At 38.6% G+C, this 25,748-nt stretch overlaps 3 protein-coding genes and 1 non-coding gene across 6 annotated transcripts; 2 read left to right on the forward strand and 2 right to left on the reverse strand.

Moving 5' to 3' along the window:
* Positions 1 to 891: 891 nt before the first annotated feature.
* Positions 892 to 4,578, reverse strand: LOC117907620 (RHOMBOID-like protein 8). 2 transcript variants are annotated; one of them, XM_034821222.1, is made up of 7 exons: positions 4,061 to 4,578; positions 2,666 to 2,829; positions 2,384 to 2,547; positions 2,030 to 2,295; positions 1,805 to 1,931; positions 1,095 to 1,254; positions 892 to 996 (listed from the first exon to the last, which is right to left on the reverse strand). In XM_034821222.1, the coding sequence occupies exons 1-6, from the start codon at positions 4,354 to 4,356 to the stop codon at positions 1,132 to 1,134; spliced, it is 1,140 nt and encodes a 379-aa protein (XP_034677113.1). In that variant the 5' UTR covers positions 4,357 to 4,578; the 3' UTR covers positions 892 to 996; positions 1,095 to 1,131. The 2 variants fall into 2 exon arrangements, with proteins under 2 accessions (XP_034677113.1, XP_034677112.1); XM_034821221.1 differs by having other exon boundaries at positions 892 to 1,254; positions 4,061 to 4,577.
* Positions 4,579 to 4,880: 302 nt separating this feature from the next.
* TRNAW-CCA lies at positions 4,881 to 4,952 on the forward strand. The gene has a single exon. It is a non-coding gene; the product is annotated as a tRNA-Trp (tRNA).
* A 776-nt stretch (positions 4,953 to 5,728) lies between these two features.
* Positions 5,729 to 11,187, forward strand: LOC117906383 (phosphopantothenate--cysteine ligase 2-like). The gene is made up of 10 exons (XM_034819385.1): positions 5,729 to 5,852; positions 6,522 to 6,681; positions 6,783 to 6,906; positions 6,995 to 7,039; positions 7,161 to 7,246; positions 7,878 to 7,930; positions 8,116 to 8,175; positions 9,314 to 9,415; positions 10,184 to 10,303; positions 10,697 to 11,187. Exons 2-10 carry the CDS (start codon positions 6,531 to 6,533, stop codon positions 10,943 to 10,945), a joined length of 990 nt encoding a protein of 329 aa, XP_034675276.1. The 5' UTR covers positions 5,729 to 5,852; positions 6,522 to 6,530; the 3' UTR covers positions 10,946 to 11,187.
* LOC117906385 (chaperone protein DnaJ) lies at positions 11,159 to 25,367 on the reverse strand. Of its 2 annotated transcripts, none has more exons than XM_034819387.1 (5): positions 24,955 to 25,362; positions 23,153 to 23,227; positions 12,249 to 12,388; positions 11,753 to 11,890; positions 11,159 to 11,532 (listed from the first exon to the last, which is right to left on the reverse strand). In XM_034819387.1, the coding sequence occupies exons 1-5, from the start codon at positions 25,211 to 25,213 to the stop codon at positions 11,326 to 11,328; spliced, it is 819 nt and encodes a 272-aa protein (XP_034675278.1). In that variant the 5' UTR covers positions 25,214 to 25,362; the 3' UTR covers positions 11,159 to 11,325. The 2 variants fall into 2 exon arrangements, with proteins under 2 accessions (XP_034675278.1, XP_034675279.1); XM_034819388.1 differs by lacking the exon at positions 11,159 to 11,532 and adding an exon at positions 11,539 to 11,655 and having other exon boundaries at positions 24,955 to 25,367.
* Positions 25,368 to 25,748: the final 381 nt, after the last annotated feature.

The following is a 25,748-nucleotide window of genomic DNA, read 5'->3' on the forward strand; positions in this document are numbered from 1 at the left end:
GACACAGAGACAGGAACCACCAAAATGGTTGCTACAGAAAAAGGCAGCCAAATTACGCATCTCATTTCCTGGCAGCAAGGCATGATTTGAAGCAAGAAATAAGAAGCCGAATTCAAGCTAACATTAACCTGGGGGCACTGGTTGGTGGGGATTCATTGTAGTGTGGTCCATTGACCAATGACCATAACTGCATCAAAAAGTTATGTCCTTGTTTTAGTTCTCCTGTGGGTACAAATACTCCCAAGTCGCAACTGCTTCAGAATATCACATTGTGTAGGGCACAGCAAGATGGAAGATGGGCAATCCTTATTCTCAGAAGTCCAAGGATTATTGGCTCTGAGAGAGTGACCAAAAAGGCTTCTCCTGTCCTTTGATTTATGTAACATGATGCGGCTTAAACACCACCAGAAGGAAAGGATAAGATTTTCAGCTTAAACAAAAAGGCTTCTCTCATGAGCGACTTCACATTCGAGAGGAGCGAGGCCTAAAGCCCCTCAACCTCGAGCACTTTTCATAACCGGCCCCTCCCAGCTGACTAAAAACTACGAGGTCTGCTATGCCAATGCCAAGCCATGCCAGCATATTTCAACTTCATATTGCAAATCTGAGCCATAGGGAAGGGGGGGTGTTTGATTTTGGTTCATGAAATTGAGTTCTTACATATAACAGATATCCCCCATGCCCATTCTTGATTCTTGCCTCATGATACCCTTTCTTTTGTGCTATTAGATAATATGTGGTTGAGGGAATGGCAAGATCATAATGCTGAAAATTCGATATGAATGATCATATATGAGCACAACGTATCACATTCATGAAATCCTTTCTTTCGTGCTACAAAAATTGGTTGAAGAAAAAGAAGATCAAGCTACTGAAAATTTTTTAAATGAATTATCACTAACAGACGGTGTCAATATTCACACTTTGTATTACTTTCCCATATCAAAAACAGTGTCTCCAACTTGGCCAAGCTTCTATATCAGACTGCACAAGTCCCTAGTTTTTAGAAATAAATGAATCAATGACAAGATCACAATGCCACAGATATTCAAAATGAATGAATTTCAATGTAGCACCAGCACTGAAGAGCATACAGTTTTCTTGTCTCTATTCACCAAAATTCACAAGGTTTTATGAGCATATCAAATCGCACAAGTCATGTAAGCGGGTCTCTGAGAAGCTGGTGAAAGGAAAAACCCGAAAGTTGTCCTTCCCCATGCATGTCACAGTCAGCCGTCCTGCATTTTCCATTGTCTGCATTTACCATATGATAATATTTACAGTCAGCATGGAGTTGAAATGAAATATTTCCAAGTTGAAGTTACATGAGCTTGCAGGAAATAACATTCTATGCATGACATAGTTTTTACTTCCAAGTTTTTGCTGCAGTGGTTTGTTTAAGAATATTATTTGGTTATTCAGTTATGCACTTTCCTTATAGCATGTCATAGAAATCTTTTATTAGTTATGCACTTTCCTTATTGACTCTATCTCAGTGAAAATCATTTAGTGACAAAAACTCATGTTTCTAGTGGCAACCTCTAGAAACAAGTAGATTTCATGTGTAATTGATAGATGCCAAGAAATCTTTTTAAAGTCATGCAAGGTTGTGTTAATCTAATGTTTGGTCTGATTGATGAGAACTAATGGCAAAGAAAGTTGGATGTTTATTCAGCCACTCCAATTCCAAAATGCTAAAAAATCGAGTTTTCACGTATTTGCTTATGTCTTCTTAGCAATCTCAACCATTGTCTTTGTGCTACAACCTCAAACTCTATGTGTAAGTGCTGAATCACAACTCTACCTGACAAGCTGTTACTTTGGTATTGCAGCTCCACCTGTTGGAAGGGACACAATTGATATATTGACACCAACTGCAGTATTTGTTCATGTCTATGCCATGAAGAACAGCAACAATGGCTCCTGCTAATCTGCATACAGAAAAAGCTCTCCTTGTAAGACATCACATTAAAATCTATACAATTAGCAATGGAACATAGCAAGCCATACAAATGAAACATAAACTCACACAAGACCAAAGAGAACAAAAGAAACACTCCTCAGCACCGGCCTGTTGAATTTCTGCTTTAATCTGATGGATTTTTTGACACCGTAATCAAAGAAGCCACCTTTTTTTTCAGTCATTCTTGGAAGCCTAGGGCTGAATAGGAGAACAAATCCTAGAAGGACCCCTGATATAAACCCTCCCAAGTTTGAAAAGTTGTCAACATAAGGTAGCAAGCCAAGTGCAAAATTGATCACAGCTACAAGGAGAAGTGCTGACAGAGCTGCAAGCTGCAACCAAAAAAAGGAGCAATATATAACCCACTTAATAAAACAAATGGAGAAGAGAAATCTAGGGGAAAGAAAAAGGGTCAAGGACCTTATCAGTGTAAACTTTCCAGTTACATATAAGACCGGAAAGCATGGAGCCTAGTAGTCCAAACAGAGCACCAGATGAACCAACTGCAGGGCTCTTTTGAAGAAAAAGGGCAGCTACCAAACTACCGAAAAAAGCGGATAGTATGTATACCATACCAATCCTCACTGTCCAGCAGAAATAGAAAAAAAAGAAGGTAAGTTGTTGGTTAAACAATCCAAACTGTCACTGCACACATTTTTTTTTTCTCATTCAAGATAAAACAAGAAAGAAGGAATTAGTTACGTGGTCCAAACTCTTGTTCCAAGTGAATTCCAACAAAAATAACACTAGAAAGGTTAATAATAAGGTGAATTGCTCCAGCATGCAGCCATAGGCACGTGAAAAGACGCCAAGTTTGATGATGATTTGCCAAAAATGTCTGTTGAAGAGCCCCCATTTCATCTAGACTGCAGCAGCATGAATATAGATTTGCCAATGAGTGAAAACAACATTTATAAATTGCATCTTCAGGGTACTTGAAAAGTATTTAGGGAACATTTGTGTGGATAAAAAACAGTCTTTTAAATTACATGAAACAACTCAACCATGTTTCTGGATTAAATTGCTTACAAGAGACAGGTTTTTGTTTTCTTAAGCATCCAAAAACATAGCTCAAATTCACCTTGTATGACAATTTTTTTATCCAGGTGATAACGGCGATTTTCTACACTAGGTAAGCATCCCATTTAAACTACATTTCAGAATTTTGCCTTCTCCAAATTGTTAGATACCAGATATGTAGCAGAACAATCAACTGAAAGCATATCATGATACCAAATTGCTCCTCTCTTTTCTCAAAATTTCTCAATAACCAATGGGTAAACACAAAATTTTCAAGAAATAGTTAAAGGAATTTCTGAGTTTTGGTAGCTAAAAATGGTGTGGGAAAGAAAAGAAACAACAATTTGGGAAAAGAAAGCAAAAACCTGTTACTCTTTTTCTTTTAATCGGTTTTCTTGAGCAATCAAAAAGAAGGGAAAGGCAAACCAGATGGATTCAAGATAAAACCAAATCACACAAAGATCAAAGCAAGACAATCTGAATTTATAAACAATAATACAAGTCCCAAATGGTGAAAGCAAGGGAGAAAAAATCCAATCATTCTTGGAAACCAGAAAGAAATGCTCAAAATCCTTAAGAATCATAGACGCAAAAGAAATGAACCAAAAACATAAGATAAACATAAGATCACAAAATTCTCTCCTAACCCTAATTATCAATGGAAGGCCCTAATCCAGTGAAAACAAAAACCAGACTTCTCTCCTAAAGTTTTCACAGCAAGCAAACAGAGGCACCAATTAAAATAACAGGAAAGAAAGAGGAAATACCCTAAGAATCAACGGGCCAATTAGGGAAAAGGAAATCAAGATCAGAGAACCAAAATCTTTCTTTTTCTCTTTCAAACCTTCTTAGGAATCAACGGGACAGAACAAATAAAACAATAATTTCAAGAATCACGTTACTAATTACCCAAAAGCACTGTAATATAAGATAAAAAAAATAAAAAAAGGAACCCCCCTCCCCTCCTCCAACACTCATTTTTCCTTTTGTCAGACTTTCGCAGCAACCAAACAGCAATTGGAATTAGAACTTAGAAGAGAAAATTCTCAAGAAAGAAAGAAAGGGAAAAGGACTCACGTGGACGAGGAAGGACCGAGCAGCGGATTCTCCCAAAGTGGCTGAAAGGACAGGCGTCCAAGAACTTTGATGGCGCAATCACGGTGAGAGTTTTGCCAACAATCATTGACAAACATGGTGGCTGCGAAGGCTACAATGTGGAGGACCACGAAGAGGGAGATGACCCAGCTGTCCTCTCTCTTTCGAGTGCCAGACTTGAAGAACCGAACCTGCTGCTCTAGCACTTGATCATCACCGGCATCGGAATAGTGAGCGGGTTGTGGAGGTTTGATTTCTATCTGGGTTTGCTCTGCCATTGATTTTGCAAGAAAATGCAAGTGGGTATTTTTTCAATTAAGTGATTTCTTCCAGTTTTCACAAAGCGAGAGAGAGAGAGAGAGAGAGAGAGAGAGTTGTGTGCTGCAGAGCAAGAATCAAAGAAGTGAAGTTGGTAGTTTTGGAGTATAACTGTATCAGTGTCATCTACAAAGAGAAACCGTTGGGCTGAGCGAGGGAAATCTTTGAATCAGTTAGTTGGGTCGGTTTTAGCTGACCATGTGGAGCCTTGCTCCACAGGATCATGAATGAACCCAAATTGCTAAAGGAATAATAACGAGAGAATCGGATACTAGGCTCTCTGGACAGTGTTTAAGTGTTTTGTTAAATCATTTTTAGGAATAGTTTTTTTGAAAATATTTAATAGAATAAAAATTTATTTAAAACTTGAAATATTATTTTTTAATTATCAAATATATTTTTTATTTTGTTCTGAATAAGTTCAATTCACCTCAAAAAATGTAAAATAATTTATTAGAAAAAAATTAAGCAATATACGACAAGTGGATCCGTGGCGCAATGGTAGCGCGTCTGACTCCAGATCAGAAGGTTGCGTGTTCGATTCACGTCGGGTTCAAATCCCCCAATCCACTTTTTTTTTTTTTCTCAACGTTCCATAAAAATAAAATTACATAAATACCCCCGTTATTTTAAGGTTTTGTGGAATACAGAGTATCGAACAAGCCCATTAACATATCTGCCTTATTATTATTATTATTATTTTAACAAAAACTATTTTTTAAATTATTTAATTTCTTATTTTCAATTTTTATTATTATCTATTCTTAACATCGTTTAATAAATTAATTTAATAATTTATTTAAATTATTAAATAAATTAACTATATTTAATAAAATAATTTAATAATATAATTTAAAGTAAAACAAACTTTAAATACTAAATAAAAATAATTAATTTGTCTTTAACCTACATCTTTATTTTACATTTTTATTTTTATTTGTTCTAATTTTCTTTACTATTTCACATTCTTTATTATTATTCCACCTCATTTACCCTAATTATAATTGATGAGGATAAATATATTAATTTAATGATTTAAAATAAATTATAAATTAATTTTATCAAATAATATTAATACTTAAAAATAAAAATTCAATAATAAGTGTTAAGCAAATAATTTATATATAATTTAATTTAAGGTAAACTTAAATAATAAATATTAATTTTTTTAAAATTTTTAAAAAATAAAAGAGAGGTTTTGGTATACCTAATACTTGTATGCCATAAATATAATTAAGCTCTGCATCTAAAATTTGTTTTGTTTTTTCTAATATACTAATTGTTTCAGAAACCAAGCGGAAGGTATGATGGCGGCCTCTGGTGAGGGGCACGACAGTAATGTGTGTGGTGTTGGCGGGAACCAGCGACCGTCAACTTTTTCCACTATAAGTACTGGAGCCACCTACTCTCACTCGCAAATTCATTCGTCTCCATCTCTTTTGTTTTTGCTTTCCAGGTATGCTCTGTACATCTCTATTGCCTTTGGAAAATTTTGAAAAATTAGGGTTTTGGTTTCTTTTTTCTTTTTCTTCTTGAAAACCTAGTTCGTTGGATAGGAATCGCTTTACATCTGCGTACTCGATCGCTTTACAAATTCTTGTAAGGCTATCGCTTGGATTCTAGGAGAGGAAAATGCTGAAAATCGATTGAGATAGGAATGAATTCATTTAATAATTTTCCTTGATTTCGTTTGTCCTTTTGGAGATTCAAACGGGGCCTTGAGTTTCAGTAATTCGACATCTCGCAGGTGTCATGATCGATATGGCCATAGGATTTAAATGGTTGATAGATTTATGTTTAGAGGGATCGAAATTCAATACAGATTTGATGTGGTTTCATTCACTTTATTCTTTTTGTCTCTCTCTTTTGTGGATCCTTCTGCACCAAATGGAATTGTTTTAGTACCTTATTTTCTTTCTTTTTCTTTTTCTTTTTTCCTTTTTTCAAGTAAGTCCTGTGCCGATGGTTAAATTTTTTAGTTCATATAGAGTATAAAGATGGTTCTGTGATGCTAAATTTTCTTATTTAATCCTTGTATTTTTTTTTTATCAATGGCTGAGAATTTTTACGAAGTCCCCAAAGAGGTACATGTGCATATCTTTGAATTGTGGAGTTTTGATTGTAGACACTTTCCATGGACTCAACAAATGAAATAGAGGCTCCACAAGATATGCTGCTGGATATGGAAATCACATCCTTCTTTGACTCAGCTCCTCCTCTAAAGGATGGGATTGATATAGATAGAAAGATAACTGAGTTTATTGAAAGGCATTCTCCACTATCAGGCAAGTTCTCCTCTATTCATTAGCCTTAATTATGTCCCTTTTTATTTCACGTTCATGATTTTATAATGTTGAATGTGAGTTATTGGAATGTGTATTTGCAGGAAATTCAGGAGAGAGAAGAATTGTATGTGTGACATCTGGTGGTACCACAGTTCCTCTGGAGCGACGATGTGTTCGCTTCATTGATAACTTCAGCTCTGGCCATAGAGGAGCAGCATCAACAGAGTACGTAATTTTACATCTTTTTGGTTACTTGATCTGCTATATTCCAAGTTTTAATCCTATTTTAACAAGATGGCCTTGCTGATGGCAGGTATTTTTTGAAGGCTGGATATGGTGTTATTTTTCTCTATCGAAGGTTTCATACCATTTTCTAAATTTACCTTACAGAAGTTAACATGGTCTAAAAGAAGCTTGTTCCTTGTATTTATTTATTTTTCTATCTATATGTTGAGGGTAATAAACGGCCTTATATGTAGGGGATCCTGCCAGCCATATTGCAGATCCCTCCCTGATGATCCATTCCTTGAATGTTTTGAGTTCACCCAAGAGTCCAATGTTCAAGGTTTGTGGTTTCTGTTAACCATGGGCTTAATCCATAGACATGAAACATGATATCTTGAAAAGTGAATACTCCTTCTGTCCATGCTTGTAGAAGTTGCAAACTTCACTGCACCTTGAGAAGAGAATTTGATTTGATTAACTTTACTGACAATGTAGGCCTTTGCTATGAATAATTCAAATGCTTGAGATTCATGCTTTGGTTATCCATAAGAAATTTTTATTTTTATTTTGTGTCCTTGTAATTGATGTTTTTGCGTTTGGGTGCTCTTTGTGCATTCCCATTGTACAAGTACCATGATGTCAGGCACTTATTTTCTTTATATATTTTCTAATCTGCTGATCAATTTTTTCCCCTTAGTTTCCTAAACTTAATTGTTTCATTCTATTTAAATGATTTGCTTAATATGGAGGGTAAAACACCTTTAATATTCATTGAATATTCCATAGCAACTTTATTGTAGAAATAAATTGGATGAGCAAATATTGTTCTAGAAATACATTCTGTAGCAACTTCATTGTAGATAAACATTAGTCTATCTATTCCTTAAGAATTTTATAATCAATTTCAAATTGTGTTGCATAAACTATTGATGATTCTTACTAACTTGATTAAGCTTTATCTCATATTTCAGTTAGTGAGTCACATTTTGAAGTGGTGAAGAAGGCCATCAGTAATCATCATGCTGTATGGGCCATCCATCTTTATCCTATTTATTTGTAAAGTGCCAAAATTTTATTCATTCTCTTAAGAGTTTTAAAACCTGATCCTGTTTGTTTCTTTGTCTTAGCTCTCCCGATTTCATAATTTAATTGCGGAAGATTAACTCAATATAACAGGGTTTCATTTTAGGTTTTTCATTTATCGTGCAGGCAATAGCGGAAGGCATGTTGTTGAAACTTCCCTATACAACCATATTTGAGTATCTTCAGGTCAGATGATCGTTTTATGTTTTTCTGAAAATCCACATTCTGTCTCAAATGCAGGTACAACATGATGTTTTTCATGTTTTCTTGTGTCCATCTATGGGCTTATTTATCTGTTGGTATCGGTGATCATCTTTTCTTGTGCATATGCTCCCTTTGGCATATTCCTGTATATTGCATGGTTGACTTGCCTCTGAGGAATAGTTTGAATCATAAGAAGTATCATAACTGTGTAATTAAGTTGCAAATTCATTAAGTTGACTAGTTCCTACAAAATTAGGAAACTAAGTATCCATTTGGATATGCCTCTTGTTTTCTGTTTTTAAAAATACTATGATTTTTAAAATCTGATTATATAATTTTTATTACCTTAAATTTTAAATTTTTTCTAAAGTAATTTTTAAGTACATTAAGCAAGTTGACTAATTTTTTAAGTAATTTTTAAGTATATATTTTTTTGTACGAGTTCTATTTTTTATGTTTAAGTTTCTATTTTTAAAAACAAAAATTATGAAGCATATTGATGTGAACCTCAATCGACACACTTTGAAACCCAACAAACAGTATTAGAATAATTGCCCAAGAAAGCTAAAATACAGATTTTTGATAGAACCCTGACCCAACGTTTATAAGTGAAACGCGAACCAAAAGTATAAGTAACAGACCTTGACCCAATGATTACAATGGAATCACGAACCGAAGGTATAAAGTTTGAACGTCACAAGGAAGAATCCTTGATAAGTTCACAGTTCTTGAAGAACCAAAAGAAGAGCAAAGCCTCACATTTTCTGATAATTTGATTGAATAAAAAATCAGATTTGAGGCCCTTGTATTGTGAGAAAAGAATGATTCTCATATTCATCGATCCATTCATGATTTGAGGCAAAAAAATTGGTAAATGAAACAGCCAATCGGGATTCTTGGGCATTTGAAAAGGTAACCTGGAAGCCTTATTTTTCATCACCTAGAAATTCTCTACCCTACATATTAGAAAAATAAAACAAGAAAGTATACAACTATACAATCTTGGAATTCTGGGAATTAATTCCTTGCCATTTTCATTCATATTTGTCAACAGTTATGAGAAGCTCCTTTTCAGCAAGTAGTTCTGTGCATTAAATATTTGATCTTTGCATTGGAGCAGATTTTACACAAGATTGCAGTACCAATGAGGACTCTAGGAGGACGAGGAATGTTTTATCTTGCAGCTGCAGTATCAGACTTTTATGTTCCATGGAACAGCATGGTAATGGTTGAATTTATTTGAAAAATATAAGATTATATCTCACAAGCCTCTATGAGAACTCTCTTTGCTATGTTTGGAGCATAAGAAGGTTGAGGCCTCAAAGTTTGTCCTAGTTCTGAGGAAAATAGGCTAGCCATTACACTCCACAATCACCTAATATCATGCTTCATTAACGTAATAATTGCAGACCATGAGGGATACACTCCATGTTCACCTAATGTCATGCATCACTACAATTATAGTTGCATACCATAAGGATACACGCATCTTCTAACTGCATTTATTAACACTTTACACAAATGGAGCTTAGGGCTGCAGTCAGTGAAAAGTAGAAATCCAAGAAATGTTTTTGAAATTCTCCCGCTATAATGTTTAAGCAGAGAAATTTAAGCTTTTTTAAATATATATTCCTTTTTATCCAAAATGAGAAAAATTACTGCCTTCTGTGGTGAATTATGCTCATCTTGTAATCCTGTAACAATGAGATTTCAATGGCAATGGCAACAAAAGCATGTGGATGGTGGGAGTTTCTGCAATCATAACTAGACATACTTTTTTGAAGTACTAAATGGCAGACCAAGAGAATTTAACTTTCGAAGTTCCCATACTTGGAAAATAGAATTACTTCCTAAATGTTAGACTACTCATTTGTCATGGATGCAGAAGGACAAGCACATACACATTCTCATGAAACTCAAAAATCTGAAATAGTCACTTGAATGCATTGTCATTTATGTGAATTTGCTCAGTAAGGCATAACATGTACAGGCAGAACACAAGATTCAGTCAGCATCTGGCCCGTTAGATATGCGGCTCGTTCAAGTACCAAAAATGCTCTCAATGCTGAGGAAAATATGGGCTCCCTTGGCCCTCTGCATATCATTCAAGGTTAGTTATTTTTCTGCCTTTAATTAATAGTGTTATATTTTTGTCGTTAATTTAAAAATTGCTAATGAGATGGATAGGTTTCAACTTTATCCTTTAAATTAGGAAATATCGTCCTAGTACCTGAGGGGTGCTCTCGTAAGCCTGCATGGCAGGCAACATGAACTTAAATTGTAGTTCCCAACCAACTCTCCCTCGTCCCCAATTATCACCAACCAACACTGTCACCACCCCAAACCCAATCCCAATATATATATATATATATATATATATATATATATATATATTTAAAAAAGAGAGTAAAAAACAAAAAAATATGTAAGATTGAAATGGCAATGTTTGTTTAGTTAGAGGAGGGCATATTTTTCTTGTTAACATTGTCAATTTTTTTAACAGCTGGAGACAGATTCAAATATCCTTTTACAAAAGGCTGATATGGCTCTTCAGAAGTACAAGATGCATGCTGTAGTAGCAAATGAGCTTTCAACTCGTAAAGATGAGGTTGTGGTTGTTACAAGTAATGAAAGGATATCTGTTAAACGGGACAAGGCTGTGGCTGGTGATGATGTTGAGAATCATCTGGTCAAACTCCTTGTTGATAGGCATTCACTCTATATTAAAGCTGGCCCAGACCATGGTGCCTGAAAGCTTACTTGAAAGGCGGATTTTTCTTAAACAAACAATAAAGGCACCTAAAACAATATTAAACCAAGTCACAGGGTGGGTTCAATGGGAACATGGTGCAACTTTTCTTTCTTGAAGTACCTTTTGTCGAGAAGAACAACTTGTATGCTGCACAAAGTCACATACATTTGAGGACAATTTTGTTGTATGTTGTACAAAAGTCTCACTTCGAGCTTTATAAGTCAAGGACAAATTTTCATTCATTTCTTTATAATCTGGAAGAAATCATATATACAGTTTCTTTGTACAATAAAATATGGGTATGAATTTCAGAGGAACGTTCCAAAGTATTGCAGATTAGGAAAGGGGGCGGATGTGTCAACATGTGCATAGAGTTTTAGCTACAATGCTTCATCATCAGTATCGAGCTCAAGGCCTTCTGCAGCTAAAAGCTGACTGATAGACTTCTTCATTTCTTCCTCAGCTTTCTTTCGCATCAAGTCCCTTTTCTTTAAGATTAGTGTGTGCCGCTTAAGGGTATTAGAGAAGTACTCCTTGGATGCCTTCTTTTCTTTTGCCAGGATCCTCCTCTCTTCTTCTGGATCAATCTGAAAATTCCTCCAAATGCATCAAACTTCAAAAACTATCTCCATCGAGATATGTGACCACAATTTTGTGACTCAGGGGTTCCATTTGTTTTAATTTGTTCCAGTGATACATGAAATGGGAATCTGTGAATAAGCTGTTAGATGATGCATGCAACAGCTTTTTGTGCACTCATTTTGTAGCATGATTTATTTTGTCGAGATATTTAATTCAATACAATACCTTTGAACGGGAAAGACGGCGTGCACGAAGGTTCAACTCACGCTGCTGCTGCTCAGCCCAAGCTGCAATGGCCATATCACCCCGCTGGTCAAAAGCTTTTCTCTTTTTTATTAGCCACTCCATCCATGCTTGAGATGCCTGGCAGACCAGTGACAACACATGCCTTAAGTGACTCGAATGACAATAAAATTAGTAGGCAAATACATATCTTTCACTTGAAAATGTCTGTACAACCAGAATTTTCCATTCTCCTCCAAGATTTTCAAGGACTTGTTTCTATCAAAAACTGAAGTCCATCTAGGTCCAGGACTCAGAATGATATCATGCAAACTAAATACCTTTTGCACTAAATTGAGGTCTAGTGAGAAAACCCCCTTTTTTTCTTTTTCCCCTGATAGGTAAATAAAAGTGACATCTAGTGAGAAAACAAAAACTGGAGGATCACAAATCTGGAAATTCATGATACGTGGGCAGCTAAACTTAGAAATAATTTTACCTTCATTGGGTTAACTCGGTTGTCATTATCATATTGCCTCCGCTTCTTATCATCTATGAGCAACTCATAGGCAGCTTGAATCTTAATGAATCGAGCTTCAGCTGTTTCCCCTTCTGCAAGGGTCCTCCTACCATCATAAACTTTAAATCAAGAAAAATGATCCATCAGTTCCTGGTCCAAGAATAAGGCAATATTTCAAAGGTCACACCACTCCAAAAGAAATCCATGACCAGACAATTATTAGGTCATCAAATTTCCAGTCTTTCTTTCTTTTCTTTTCTTTTTTTTTCCTCCCCTAAGTTTTTGGTTTGATAGGCAAATAAGATATAAATCACCAATAAAAAAAAGGTGGTGCATGCCAAGTACACAGGTAGTATACATCTAAAAGGCCCAAAAGAGATACAGCTAAGAACCATAACCACACTCTAATTACTTTAGAGCACAACCACTCAGCAAAATCTAGTCAGGACACAAAACCAGCTTGAACACCATATTGAATGGACCTTTGAGATCATAGGTATGGATTACAAATAAGGGAATCCTTAAGATTATGTTTGGTTCCCTAATTATTTGAAGGAAAATGTTGAGGAAAGAAAATAGAGAGTAACGGTAGAAGGAAAGAAAAAGGAAAGGAAAAGTAAAGGAAAATAAAAAATAAATTTAAAAGAGAAATTTTTTTTTTTTTTTTATGAATAAAGAGACAATATATTAATAAAAAGAGGCACTTCAATGAAGCACCCCACCGTATACAGAAAGTATACAAAGAAAAACCTTTACCCATGGCCTAACCAATCAACAAAATTTACAACGGAAGTAGGGCCAGAAACAAAAAAAACCCCTGGACCACGCCCACAGATTACAAAGTAAAATCGATTTACACCCCTGAATCGAATGCTCTACATTATCAAAAGCCCTACTGTTTCTTTCCTTCCAAACAGTCCAAAAAAGGCACAAGGGAGCTGAACGCCACACTTTCCTCATTTCCTTTCCCACATAAGGCCCTAACCACCCCAATAACGCCTCTTTTGTTGAAGAGGGGAGCACCCACGAAACTCCAAAGAGAGAGAAAAGTAAGCTCCATAAATTTCTGGCCAACCCACAATGCAAGAGGATGTGATCAATAGATTTTTCCTCTACCAAACACAAATAGCATCTATTAGCCAAGGAGAACCCTCTTTTCTGAAGACGATCCAATGTTACGGTCTTTTTCCATGTGGCCTCCCAAGCAAAAAAACTTACCCTTGGAGGCACCAAAGAATTCCAAATGATGTTTGCAGGAAATTCTTCACGTCTTTCCGGATCCAAATCCTTGTAAAGAGACTTAACTGAGAATCTTCCGTCCTTTGCCTTAGTCCAAATTACTTCATCTTCCACATCACTGTAAACCCTCCTCCCTTACAACCTCAAGAGAAAGCGTTCCACCTCGATCACCTCCCAATCATTAATTCTCCTAGAGAACCTAGGAGCCCACACTCCCCCTCCAGAATGACTCCATACATTCGCTACCCAAGCCTCCTTATCAAAGGATATAGCATATAGAGAAAGAAAAAGAGAACACAACTTATCATCTCCACACCACTTTTCCTCCCAGAATCTAATCCTCCTACCATTTCCCACAGAATAAACCAAATTGTTACCTACCGCTTCCCACCCTCTCCTAATCGCTTTCCACAACCCAACCCCATAACTTCCTCTCACAACACAAGATCTCCAACCACCCTCTTCTTCCCCGTACTTTGCACTTATGACTTGCCTCCATAAAACTTCCCTTTCCACCGCAAAACGCCAACTCCACTTACATAGGAGAGCCTTATTTAGCAACGCCAAGCTCCTCACACCCAAACCGCCCTTTCGTTTATCTGAGCAAATAATAGACCATTCCACTAAATGAGGCTTCCTTTCCAATGCCCCACCACCCCAAAGAAAATCCCTTTGGATTCGCTCCAATCTCGAACTCACGCTTCTTGGCATCTGAACCAGGGACATACAATAGATAGGCATGCTGGACAGAGTGCTCCTGATCAAGGTCATTCTGTCCCCCTTGGAGATATACTGCCTTTTCCAAATAGAAAGCCTCTTCCTCAACCTTTCCTCAACTCCGTCCCAAGTAGCCACCTCCTTGAAGCGAGCCCCCAAAGGAAGACCCAAATAGGTAGAAGGAAGCTTGCTGACCTTGCATCCAAACTCAAGGGCCACCTCCTCTACATTCTCCACTCTTCCCACCGCGATGATCTCACTTTTGTCTAAATTCACCTTCAACCCTGACATTGTTTCAAACCACATAAGTAGCCAACTCAAATAGGACACCTGATCAGTGGAAGGCTCACAAAAAACTAAGGTGTCATCCGCAAACAACAAGTGAGTGATCTCCACTCCCCCCCCCCCCCCCCCCCCCTCCTCTACCACTGAGTTGCCACCCCGACAAAAACCCCCCCTCCTTTGCTCTCTTCAACAAGCAGCTAAGAGCCTCCATGACAATCACGAACAAGTAGGGGGAAAGGGGATCCCCCTGTCTCAAACCCTAGAACTTTTGAAAAATCCTGAGGAAGTTCCATTAATCAGAACAGAGAAACTGACAGTCCCAATACACCACTAAATCCAGCTGATCCACTTAGCTCCAAAGCCCATCCTTTCCATCAACCAAAAGAGAAAACTTCAATTCACATGGTCGTATGCTTTTTCAATATCTAGCTTGCAAAGGATGCCCCATCCCCCACTTTTCTGCATTGAATGAATTGCCTCATTCGCAATCAACGAGGCATCCAAGATTTGCCTTCCCTCCACAAAAGCATTTTGGAACTTGGACACTAACTTACCCATCACCTTTTTAAGCCTATTAGCTAACACCTTTGCTAACAACTTATAAAGACTTCCCACCAAGCTTATAGGTCTAAAGTCCTTGAGGTCTTCGGCTCCTCCTTTCTTAGGAATTAAAACCAGAAATGATGTATTTATGCTCTTGACGAACTTGCCCTGATCATGAAAGTCCTTGAAAAACCCCATCACTTCCTCCTTCAAAAAGCTCCAACTGAATTGCCAAAACGCCATTGTGAAACCATCAGGACCAGGAGCTTTATCCCCATTGAGATCCGATAGGGCACCAAAAACCTCTTCCTCAGAAAAAGGAGCTTCTAACATAGTTGCAGTTTCCCCTTCTAAGACCTCAACCTGCAGCCCATTGCACCTAGGCCTCCACTCAGCTGTTTCTGACAATAGAGAGTGGAAAACCTGAACCACACCCTCCTTAATGTCATTCTCTTCAAAAACCCACGTCCCATTTATCTTGATCTTCACCATGGAATTGACCCTCTTGTGAGCATTGGCCATTTTATGAAAGTATCCAGTGTTTTTGTCTCCCTCCCTCAGCCATAACTCTCTTGACTTTTGCCTCCAAGCTGTCTCTTCCATTAACACCCACTTCTCATACTCCTCCAAAGCCTGCTTTCTGGAATTTTTCTCTTCAGTATTCAACACCCTATCCCCTTCTATTGAATCCCAAAACATCATTTGCTTCAAAGCTAATTCTTTTCTGGCATTCATGTTCCCAAACACTTCTCTATTCCACACCTTCAAGCAGGCCTTAAGCGCTTTCAGCTTTTCAGACAGCGTGAAACTAAAGGAACCTCTGAATTTGAATCCCATCCACCAATTCCTAAGTAAATCCTTAAAACCTTCTTCCTTCAGCCACATATTCTCAAACCTAAATGGAGAATGCCCCTTCCTCGTTCCTCCACAGTCCAGCAGAATTGGGCAGTGGTCAGAGACAATTCTAGGTAAAAGACTTTGAATTGCCCCATTGAAATAACATTCCCAATCCTCTGAAACTATAAATCTGTCCAGCCTTGACTGAGTCTGATTGTTCAACCCACCCCTCCACGTGAAAGACCCCCCTTGCAAAGGGAAATCCCTTAATTCCAAGTCGTCAATGATCTCCGAAAATCTTCTCATTGCTGACGACAGTCTTGATATCCTGTTCCTTTCTCCCAAAAATCTAATAACATTAAAATCACCCCCTAAACACCACGGGTCTTGCCACAATCCCCTGATTGTCCCCAATTCCTCCCAGAAATCCTCCCTCAACCTCCCAATAGCAGGGCCATACACCCCTGTAAAGACCCAACGGAAACCATCCTCCACATTTTTAAATCGGCAAGAAACCGAAAAATTCCCAATTTCCATTTCCAACAGCTCTAGAACTCTAGTATCCCAAAAAACTAACACCCCCCGTGCCATACCCCGAGAATCAAGAGCTCCCCACTCCAATGATCTTCCCACCCCCAAGGACCGAACCAAACTAGACGACATTCTTTGGATTTTGGTCTCCTGCAAACAAACCAAATCCGCTTTATGAGTCTTGATTAGAGATTTGATGAGCCTTCGTTTATCTATATTATTTGCCCCTCTCACGTTCCAGGAGATAATTCTTAACTTCATTTACCCTCAGAGACTGACCCCCCACTCTCTCTAAATAGAGTTCTTCCATGCCCTGAACTTTTAAAATTAATGGAGCACTCCAACCTTTTAAGTTCCCTTACAGACTTTGAGGTTTCAACCTTGACCCTTTTAACCCCATTCCTCTGATTCTTCTGGTCTTTCCTCATGATCCATTTCTTGAGCATATTTAAAATTTCCTCTTCACATCCCGTGGTTGGCATGCCCAGAAAATCACTAAACTGAGCAAGACAAGAGGATTTCCATTCCTCAACTGACTCCGTTCCACCCACAGTCTGCCTCAAAGAATTTCTTTCATCAATACTCGTCTCTCCGACCAAAACCATGGCCATTTCCTCCCCGAAACAGACCGCCTCATCCCTTCCGTCAGCCAATACCATGTTCAGGGGGCTAATGTCCCCATCCACTCCAACCATTTCCATCGCCAATCCACAGCCGCGTCTTCAAGACCCATTCGCCGCTCTTTTCCGACAAGAAAGAGAAGAAGAAGAGAGGGCCCGCACCCCCCTAAACCCTTTCGCCGCTCTTTTCCGACAAGAAATAGAAGAAGGAGAGAATGCCCGCACCCCCTGAGACACCAAAGGAGAGGGAGAAGAGGAGTACCTTGACGCTTCAGCCTGGAGAACCTCATCGGCGCCTAAGTTCCAAGCTTCCGGTGGCTCGAACCACTCCAGCGGGACAGTCGCTGTTGCGCGATCGTCTCCTGCGATGAGCCCTAGCGGTTCTCTACTCCCACGCTGCTCCCCTCACTTAAAAGAGAAGGGCCCCGAAATGGGCCAGCCCAATCCTCCCCTTACTTCAAACACAGGCCCAACTCCCCTTTTATCCTGTTGCCTCTCAACTAGGCTTTCCCCCACCGGCCCGCTTGCCCCCTTAGAGTCCCCTGTCATCTCCAAACAGGCCCTACCTGCCACCGCCTCCAAAAACGACCCCGCCTGCAACTCCCTTTTGGAGATGGTTGTCCAATCCTTCATCGAAACAACCACTCTTCCCTCCAAAGCTTGACACGTCTTCTCTACCAGTTTGCTCCTGGCCAAGGTCTTTCTCCACTCCCTTGCTCGCGCGTGGATCACCACCACCGTCACCTCTAACCTTCGACTCAGGCGACCCTTCACTGAAACTTCTCGGAACAACCATTGAAAATTTCGGGAGGACTTCCCACCACAACTGGATTGAGTAGCACATAGACTCGATCACTAGCTGCAAAGAGCCGGGAAGTCTTCTCTCCGCTCGATCTCACTAGGATCCTAGCCCACTGCATTTGGACCGAATTCTCCGAACCTTCGTCCACTTCTATGAATCCCCCACAGTAATCCCCGATTTTAATGAGGACTTCTCGGCTCCACAAATGCAAAGGGAGACCCAATACTCTCACCCACGACTCCTTGTAAGCCTCCTCCTGTACCAAGCACCCAGTCTCATGATGCCATCTATCCAAACTGATGAGTCTCTCCCTGAATCTTCTAGATCCTCTCATCAACACCCTTTCTGCCTCCAAGACATCCTCAAACTCAAAAAGGATTAAAGACCCCCCAAAAATATGCACCTGCATGCCACATCTCAACTGCCAAGTGCTCCTTGCCCACACCTCCAACACCTGAACCTCTGAAACTAAAAAAGGTCCCTCCTCCATCTTCCCAACCAAACACCTCCTAAGCTTTTCTTCTCTGCCTTGCACAGCTCCTTCTCCAATCTGCAACCAAATAGTCTCCTCCTCCAAACATTCATTCTTTTTTACTACACTTGCATATGACATCCTCTCACTTCCATTCTTCCCACTATCAGCCTTCCGGCTGTTCCCAAACACAGCCTGTGGCTCCACATTTTTCTCAGAAAAAGGACCCACCCCGAGCGCCCTTAAATTCTCAGCCACTATGAACCATCCCCCATGGATTCCTTCTCATTCTGGGAACACCAAGGAGAAGCTCTTTTTTTCTGCCGTGACCACCTTGCAGAAGATGAACCTTCCAGCCCCATTCTCCCGGCATTCCAGTCTAAACAACCTTCCATTCTCCTTCCACCCTTTGCTCCACCTTGGCAACTCAACATCTTTGCAACAAGCTTCCACTCCTGCCAGAAGGCAGCTTAGACTGAGCTCCCCAAATCTGACCCACCTGGAGTAACCTCTTCCATGCTCCACTATGACCCCTCTCAGACTCCTTCCAAGTCCCTCAATAGATATCTCAAAAGACTTGGACTCCACTACAAACCACCGTTTTCCTTCTTCCCTCATCCCCTTCATCTACCAGATAACTTAATATAAGTGGCAAGGTTTTTTATATGCTATTTCAAAATCATTTTTTAACTATTCCATATAAAAATTAAATAATTCGAAAATGAATAAGATGACTACTTTTAATTATATTTGATTTTCTTTTATATTTTTCATAGTATAACCAATCATGAGAGAATCGTTTTCTTTAACATTTTTTTTTCTTTAACACTTTCTTGGGACCAAACATAGCATAAAAGAATGATATGAGTGTTGCACCCTCTCAGAATCTTTGATTATATACTCCTAAAAAATTATCCAAAATAAGATAAGTGGAGCTATTGTTCATGCCTTTTTCTCTTCTTGTTTAAAAGGTTCTCATGCCAACCTATTAACAACTTTTTCACTGCAAAAGAAAGAATCCATGAGATACCAAATAAAGAGAAGATGGTCCACGCATATTCTAACAATGGGTTCCCTATTTTTAAAGCCCTTGAAAATACTTATTTTAATTTTTTTGTCCGAAAAATAGGGAAAAATAGTAAAAAATAGTGAAAATATTTTTAAAAATTGTCATTGGCACGTTGATTCATTTTCAAATTAAAAACTGTCATTGTCGAGTGCGCGGGGAGGGCACTCGTTGCATGGGAGGAGGGGGGAGGACATTCGTGTGCCTTTCGATGAGCAACGTTGGGCAAGAGGCATGGGTGAGCCCCCGAGGTGAGTGCAACGTTGCCCATTGGCACGTTTTTCCAAGGCAACATGCTCGATCGAGGGCTCGAGGGCTCCTCAACAAGTCGAGACAAGACCGAGCGCGCGAGGAGGGCACTTGTTGCATGGGGGAGATAGACATCCATGTGCCTTTCGATGGGCAACGTCGAGGATGAGGGACATCTGTGTGCCTTTATATGGGCAGCGTCGGACGGGAGGCATGGGTGAGCCCCCGGGGCGAGTCGCGACATTAGCCATTGGCACGTTTTTCCAAGGCAACATGATCGGTCAAGGGCTTGAGAGCTCCTTGGCAAGCCGAGAAAGGGGCCGAGTGTGCAGGGAGAGCACTCGTTGCATGGGGAGAGGGATATATGTGTGCCTTTTGATGGGCAACATTGGGTGGGAGGCATGGGTGAGCCCCTCAAGGTGAGCCGTGTTGTTGGCCATTGGCATGGTTTTTGAGGCAACATGCTCGCTTGAGGGCTCAAAGGGCTCCTCGGCGAGCCGAGACGGGGAGAGATGGGGCCGAGTGCGTAGGGAGGGCACTCGTTGCATGGGAGGGAGGCATGTCCACATGGGCATGGGATGCGTCGGGGAAGCAGCATGGACGGGGCATAGGGTGACTGCAGTTGCATGCGAAAGCTCCCAACGGTGTCGGGGTGTGCTCTCTTCGCATTAGCATGTCGTGGGCTTTAAGGTGGCATGGATGGCCACACGCCAAGGGCAGCACACGTTGTAGCATGCCTAGGCAGGTGGTGCTGCCAGCCCACAGAGGCAAGCACACCCCCTCTTAAAGAGCATTTTGAGCCATTTTGGAAATGCCTTGAGGAGATACTACCCATGCTTGAGGAGACATAATGTCGTTTTTTAATTACAAAAGAGTTTTTAATTCAATTTTTTTTTTTTTGTAGAATCTCTTTATAATAATTATATGAACCCATGGAAAAAAAAATTGGGCCCAAAAAATATTTATTTTAATTTTTTTGTCAGAAAAATAGGGAAAAATAGTGAAAATATTTTTCAACCTATAAACTATCACAACCCCCTAGCCTTCTAACAATGGATGAGAAGATGGTTTACCAATTTATTTGCATTTCTACACATATAACAGTAACTTGCTAATAATCATCCCTTTTCTGTGTTGTTCCAAGGTTGGGATCTTTCTCCATGCAGGCTCCACATGAAGAAACCCACTTTAGTTGGAGCCTAAGAGCTTAACATTACCTTTAGGGGAAAGACACCACTCCCTTTAACTCCAAGGTAGAATGCAAAATTCCTCACTAAGAATTTACATCCTTCTAAACCATTCTATCCTCCTTACTACACTTTCTAACACATGTAGCATTCGAAGTAGCTCCTCAATGCTATCCATCTCCCAATGTTAGAATTTCTTTGGAAACACAATGTCCACAAAGACCTGCTTACCCTCTACCACCCAAGCCTTCTTGACACCAGCAAAGAGAATGGAAATAGAGAAGAGTCCTTTAAAGGAACATCACCCCATACTACACGACTTCCCAAAATTTAATTCTTCTCCCATTGCCTACCTCAAACCTTGTGTTGTGCTTAAAAGCTCCGCATCCTTTTACTATCACCTTCCACAAACTAACACCATACCCCTCCCTCCCATCTTTGAGAGGAATTACCTTTTCTATAGTGCTAATCTTTTGGAAAATCTCTCCTCTACCATATCCAAACAGCTGAAGACTTAAAAGGAGCTCTTAGAGGCAGGCTTAAGTAAGTGATAGGTAGCTTTCCCACCCCACAACCCTATGCCAAAGCAACTTCCACCACATTAGGGACCTCCCCTACTAGAATTAGTTCACTTTATTCAAGTTTATTTTCAGTCTTGGTGAAGCCTCAAACCGAAGCAAAACCCAACTCATGGTTTAATTGATATGAGCAAGGTTCCAAACAAGGAGGTGAGAAATCTCCACTCCCTCTCCTCCTCCACCACCTATCATGGAAACCAAAATGAAGCCAGCCTCCTCTGCCCTTCTCAAGAGAATGCTAAGGGCATCCATCACCAAAACAAATAGATAAATGGGATAGGGGTCTCCTTGTCTCAAACCATTTGAGCTCTGAAAAAATCCAAAAGATGGGCCAATCACCAAAACTAAAAACCTTTTGTTGGAACGCAAAACTGAATCCAATGAATCAATTCTACCTTAAGCCTATTTTTTTTTGCATCACCTCCATGAGAAAGTTCCAGCTTACATGGTCATAAGACTTTTTCAGTATCTAACTTACAAACAACTTCTCCTCTATGACTTCTTAATCTTGAATCAATAGCTTCATTGGCAATAAGAGTTGGATTTAAGATTGCCTCCATTTCACAAATGCATTATGAGCACCCACTCACTCTATCTAAACAAGTTCCACTACATAAAGAAATAAATTAAAATAGGAACATGTTGTAATTATTTTTCTCATTTCAGCATGTTGCTCATGTGGAACTTACTAGTTGTCAAGTCCCAAACCCCAATAGTCAAGAAATACATGCATACACAAGGTGCTCAGTTCGAGTGCCTGTAAGGCTGTAACTCATTGTTTCCCCCTCTTTTTGGGCAACAATCGGACAAGAGCTTTGAAATCCCTCCAATTAATATGCTTTCCATGCCAATAAGTCATAAAGCTAATAGCACCCCCTTAGAGTGAAAAAAGGAAATGGGATTTGTCAAAACCTGCATACAGTGTAATCATACAAGATACATATGCCAAGTTTCCAATCTCACATATCCATGAAACAATATAACCAGTTAATTTCTTTCTTTCTTTCTTTTTTTGATAGGCAAAAGATAACCTACCATTTATGCATAATGTTATTATAAGTGGGATAATGGTTAACAAACTCCAAAGTGGCTTACCATTGAATTTCTTAAATTGGTGTTACTAACCCAACATTGTTGTAGGAAGAAGAACTCATTATTAGTCTCCTCATACTTTTGAGGTATAAGAGATAAAAGATAAATAAAAATGAAAAAAATATTTTCAAGATGTTGATTACTCCCATGCCTCTCTACACCGTAGGATATAACTAAAACTGATTCAACTAATCCCATATCTTTAGAGGAGTGAAAATAGAACACTGAAACTCTCATTGACTAAAGGTCATACATGATTTATTTGTACATCATCAAAATGTTGAGAAGTATTTAGCAGGGATTTTAGAAGCAAGAAAATGGGGGCAATTATAAATTAAGTGAAATGGAGATAATAAAGAAATTTTTGGCGAAAGAGAATCAATTACCTCCTTTAAATGATACTGCACCCTGTTGTTAGAAAGTTTAGTCCACTTGAGACTTGCAGGGGCAATAACACAAAGAAGGTAAGAAACCCTACACATACTCTCCCCTCTATAACAGTACGTGCATCCATGCGCACGTGTATATATTGAACAAAAAACATTTTATAGAGGGAAACGTAGGAAAAGGAAGGAGGAAAATCCCAAATAAGCTTGTTTCTGCAGATATTATTCACAAAAGATTTCATCTTTTGAAAATCATAAGGATGAGATGAAGAAACGTACCATCTGGATGATAAAATTTGGCCAAGCGTCTATAAGCCAACTTTATTTTTTCTTCATCAGCATCCCTGTCCAACTCTGTATTTGAAAATAAAATTGCAGTGGAAATTGTAAATAACTCATCAAGTCATCATATAACAAATTAAATACAGCAGACAAAATGGAAGAAATCGTCTTCTCCTTTATCAGCAATAAAAGATAAGCCTATCACTAGTGCATACAAACATGCATGAATCCAAAATCTTTGTTTCACATTTTAAGGAGATTCTGCACCATTGAGAACAAAATTTTGATGAATGTTCTGATTCAGCACAGCATTTAACATTTTTGGGAGAAACATAAGCTGACTTAGAAGGGAAATGCTTATAAGCAATAACTGTCAACACTAGTATTAAGGCTCACATGGAATTCCTAAAAGATGTTGGTAGTAAAACAATGAAAGGAATTCATGATACTTCATAACAAACATGGAAAATCCACCATGCACTCCAAAAGTACTAAAGGTCATACACATAGAAATGTCCAAAAATAAAATATAAGTAAATAGAATTTAGAAATACCTGCTCGAATTTTAATTTTCTTCTTTACAAATTTTAAAATTTTCTCATCTCTAATTATTTTGACCTCCAAACCTGTTGCAAACTATAAAATATCTGCAGATGATACATGAATATGGATGATTTAACTTCAGAAATAGCCTACATTAATGCTAATACATCTTCTCCCAATAAACAAATAAATAGCTGTCTAGGCTTTATTCTTTGCTTTGCAACTATTCATACATATATAATATGTATTCATGCAGTTTTTTTAAAAAAATATTATGTGTAAAAGTGTAAAAAAAATATTAAGTTTACCAAAGTATACCAGAGAAATACAAAATTTACCAATTTGCTAGAAAATCCAGAAAAATGTTACTGTTTTTCGACTATTGATGTTTTTTTGGCTGAGTAACAACACCACTTCCCAATTCTTAGCATATTTAGGCCCCATTTGGTGCAGTAGCTTCTAGTGTAAGTCTCTATGAAAAAATGAGTATAAAGAAGAGGTTTCTACTTAGTTTTATCCAAAAAAAAATTAATCCTGATGCAAACTTCTCTATTCTAGAGCCCTTGAGTTGTAATCAAATATCAGTTAAAAGTTCTCTGTAATAGTAATTAAGAACTTCCAGGCTATAAAACAATCATGCCAAGCATGGCCTTAATGAAAAAAAAGAAAGAAAAAACAACCTCAATTTCTCACCAAGTGCCAGGGAGTAGGTTTGTCACCTCATTCAAATTGATCAAACTATTACTAAAGAGTGTCAGCTAATTTTTTAATTCTCAATCGCTCTCACCACCTGCAAATATGTTTTTGCACTAAAAAGAAGATTGATCAGGTAAAAAAAGGAAAACCAAAAGTATAAAACAGAACAAAGAAATTCAAAAGGCACAAACCAGGACATATTAGCGGATACGATCAACATAAATACAATAAAAAATAACATGACAAGGGAGAGGAATTATAAATCATAGCAATGGCAACAACCTATGCAAGAAGAAGAAAGAAGAAAATCAATAACAGAATTAGTAAATACGATCCCCGCATCCAAAATTCCAGGCAATTGATACTCATCAGATATGTTTAATTACTGACAAACAAAAGGCAAAATGAGAATAAAAGAAAGGATAAAAAAATTTGAAATCTCATAATTTCCACTATTCCAGAATCAGGAAAACAAAACAATAAACTCAAATTAATTCCGGTCCAATTATAACCTAAACAATTTTCACCGCAAACAAACAGGAAATAAGGTAAAAAATTACCAAGAGTCTCATAGGGAGACTTCTCGTCGGTCCACTTGGATGCTCTAACCAGCGTTCTCCTCTGACTCACACGAAGCCACGGCTCATTTCTGTTGGAATCAAACCAAGGAGAGAACGCACAAGGCAAGGAGACACGGGACTGGGAGTTAGGGTTTCGAAAAGAAACCCTAGATTTGGCAGCTTGGCTTCTGCAGCATATGAAGGAAGAGAAGAATACTATGTGGATGTGAGGTCTACAAATCGTTCTCAGATTACTCATAGTTTTTCCAGCTCTAAACAATAATAATCAGGGTTTCGTTCACGTTGTTTGTGTGTTCAGAGATTGGAGACGACGTCAAGCAAGCGAAATGGTGTGTTTGATAATGAAATTTTTTTGATTTGATTTACACTCTAGTGTTTTGGTGTTGTTGTTTTTTCTTTTTTTTCTTCTCTCTCCTTTTAACCTGCAATTTTGTGGATGGTCTGGCTTTGGCCTCGGTTTAAACCGCTAATCTAAAACGACACCGTATTGCCTACCAAGCCATTAACTTCTCCGTTGCTTCTTTCTCCGTTTACGAAAGACTTTTCTGTTCGGAAATGCTCCCCAAGAACTTCCTCCGTTTTTGGATCTCTACCTTTAAACGGCGCCGTTCTTTTGCATGTCTAACATTAAACTGCAGCCCTAACTTACCAATCATAGAGCTATGATCTGCTCGGAGTTTCTTCATCTTATGACTAAAATAGACCATATTTTCAGGTTAATTACAGGACAGGGATTTCTAGAGAACAGAATCATTATGCTGATGAATTAAGCT

The sequence above is a fragment of the Vitis riparia genome, chromosome 18, assembly GCF_004353265.1.
Source record: "Vitis riparia cultivar Riparia Gloire de Montpellier isolate 1030 chromosome 18, EGFV_Vit.rip_1.0, whole genome shotgun sequence".
NCBI classification, from domain to species: domain Eukaryota; kingdom Viridiplantae; phylum Streptophyta; class Magnoliopsida; order Vitales; family Vitaceae; genus Vitis; species Vitis riparia.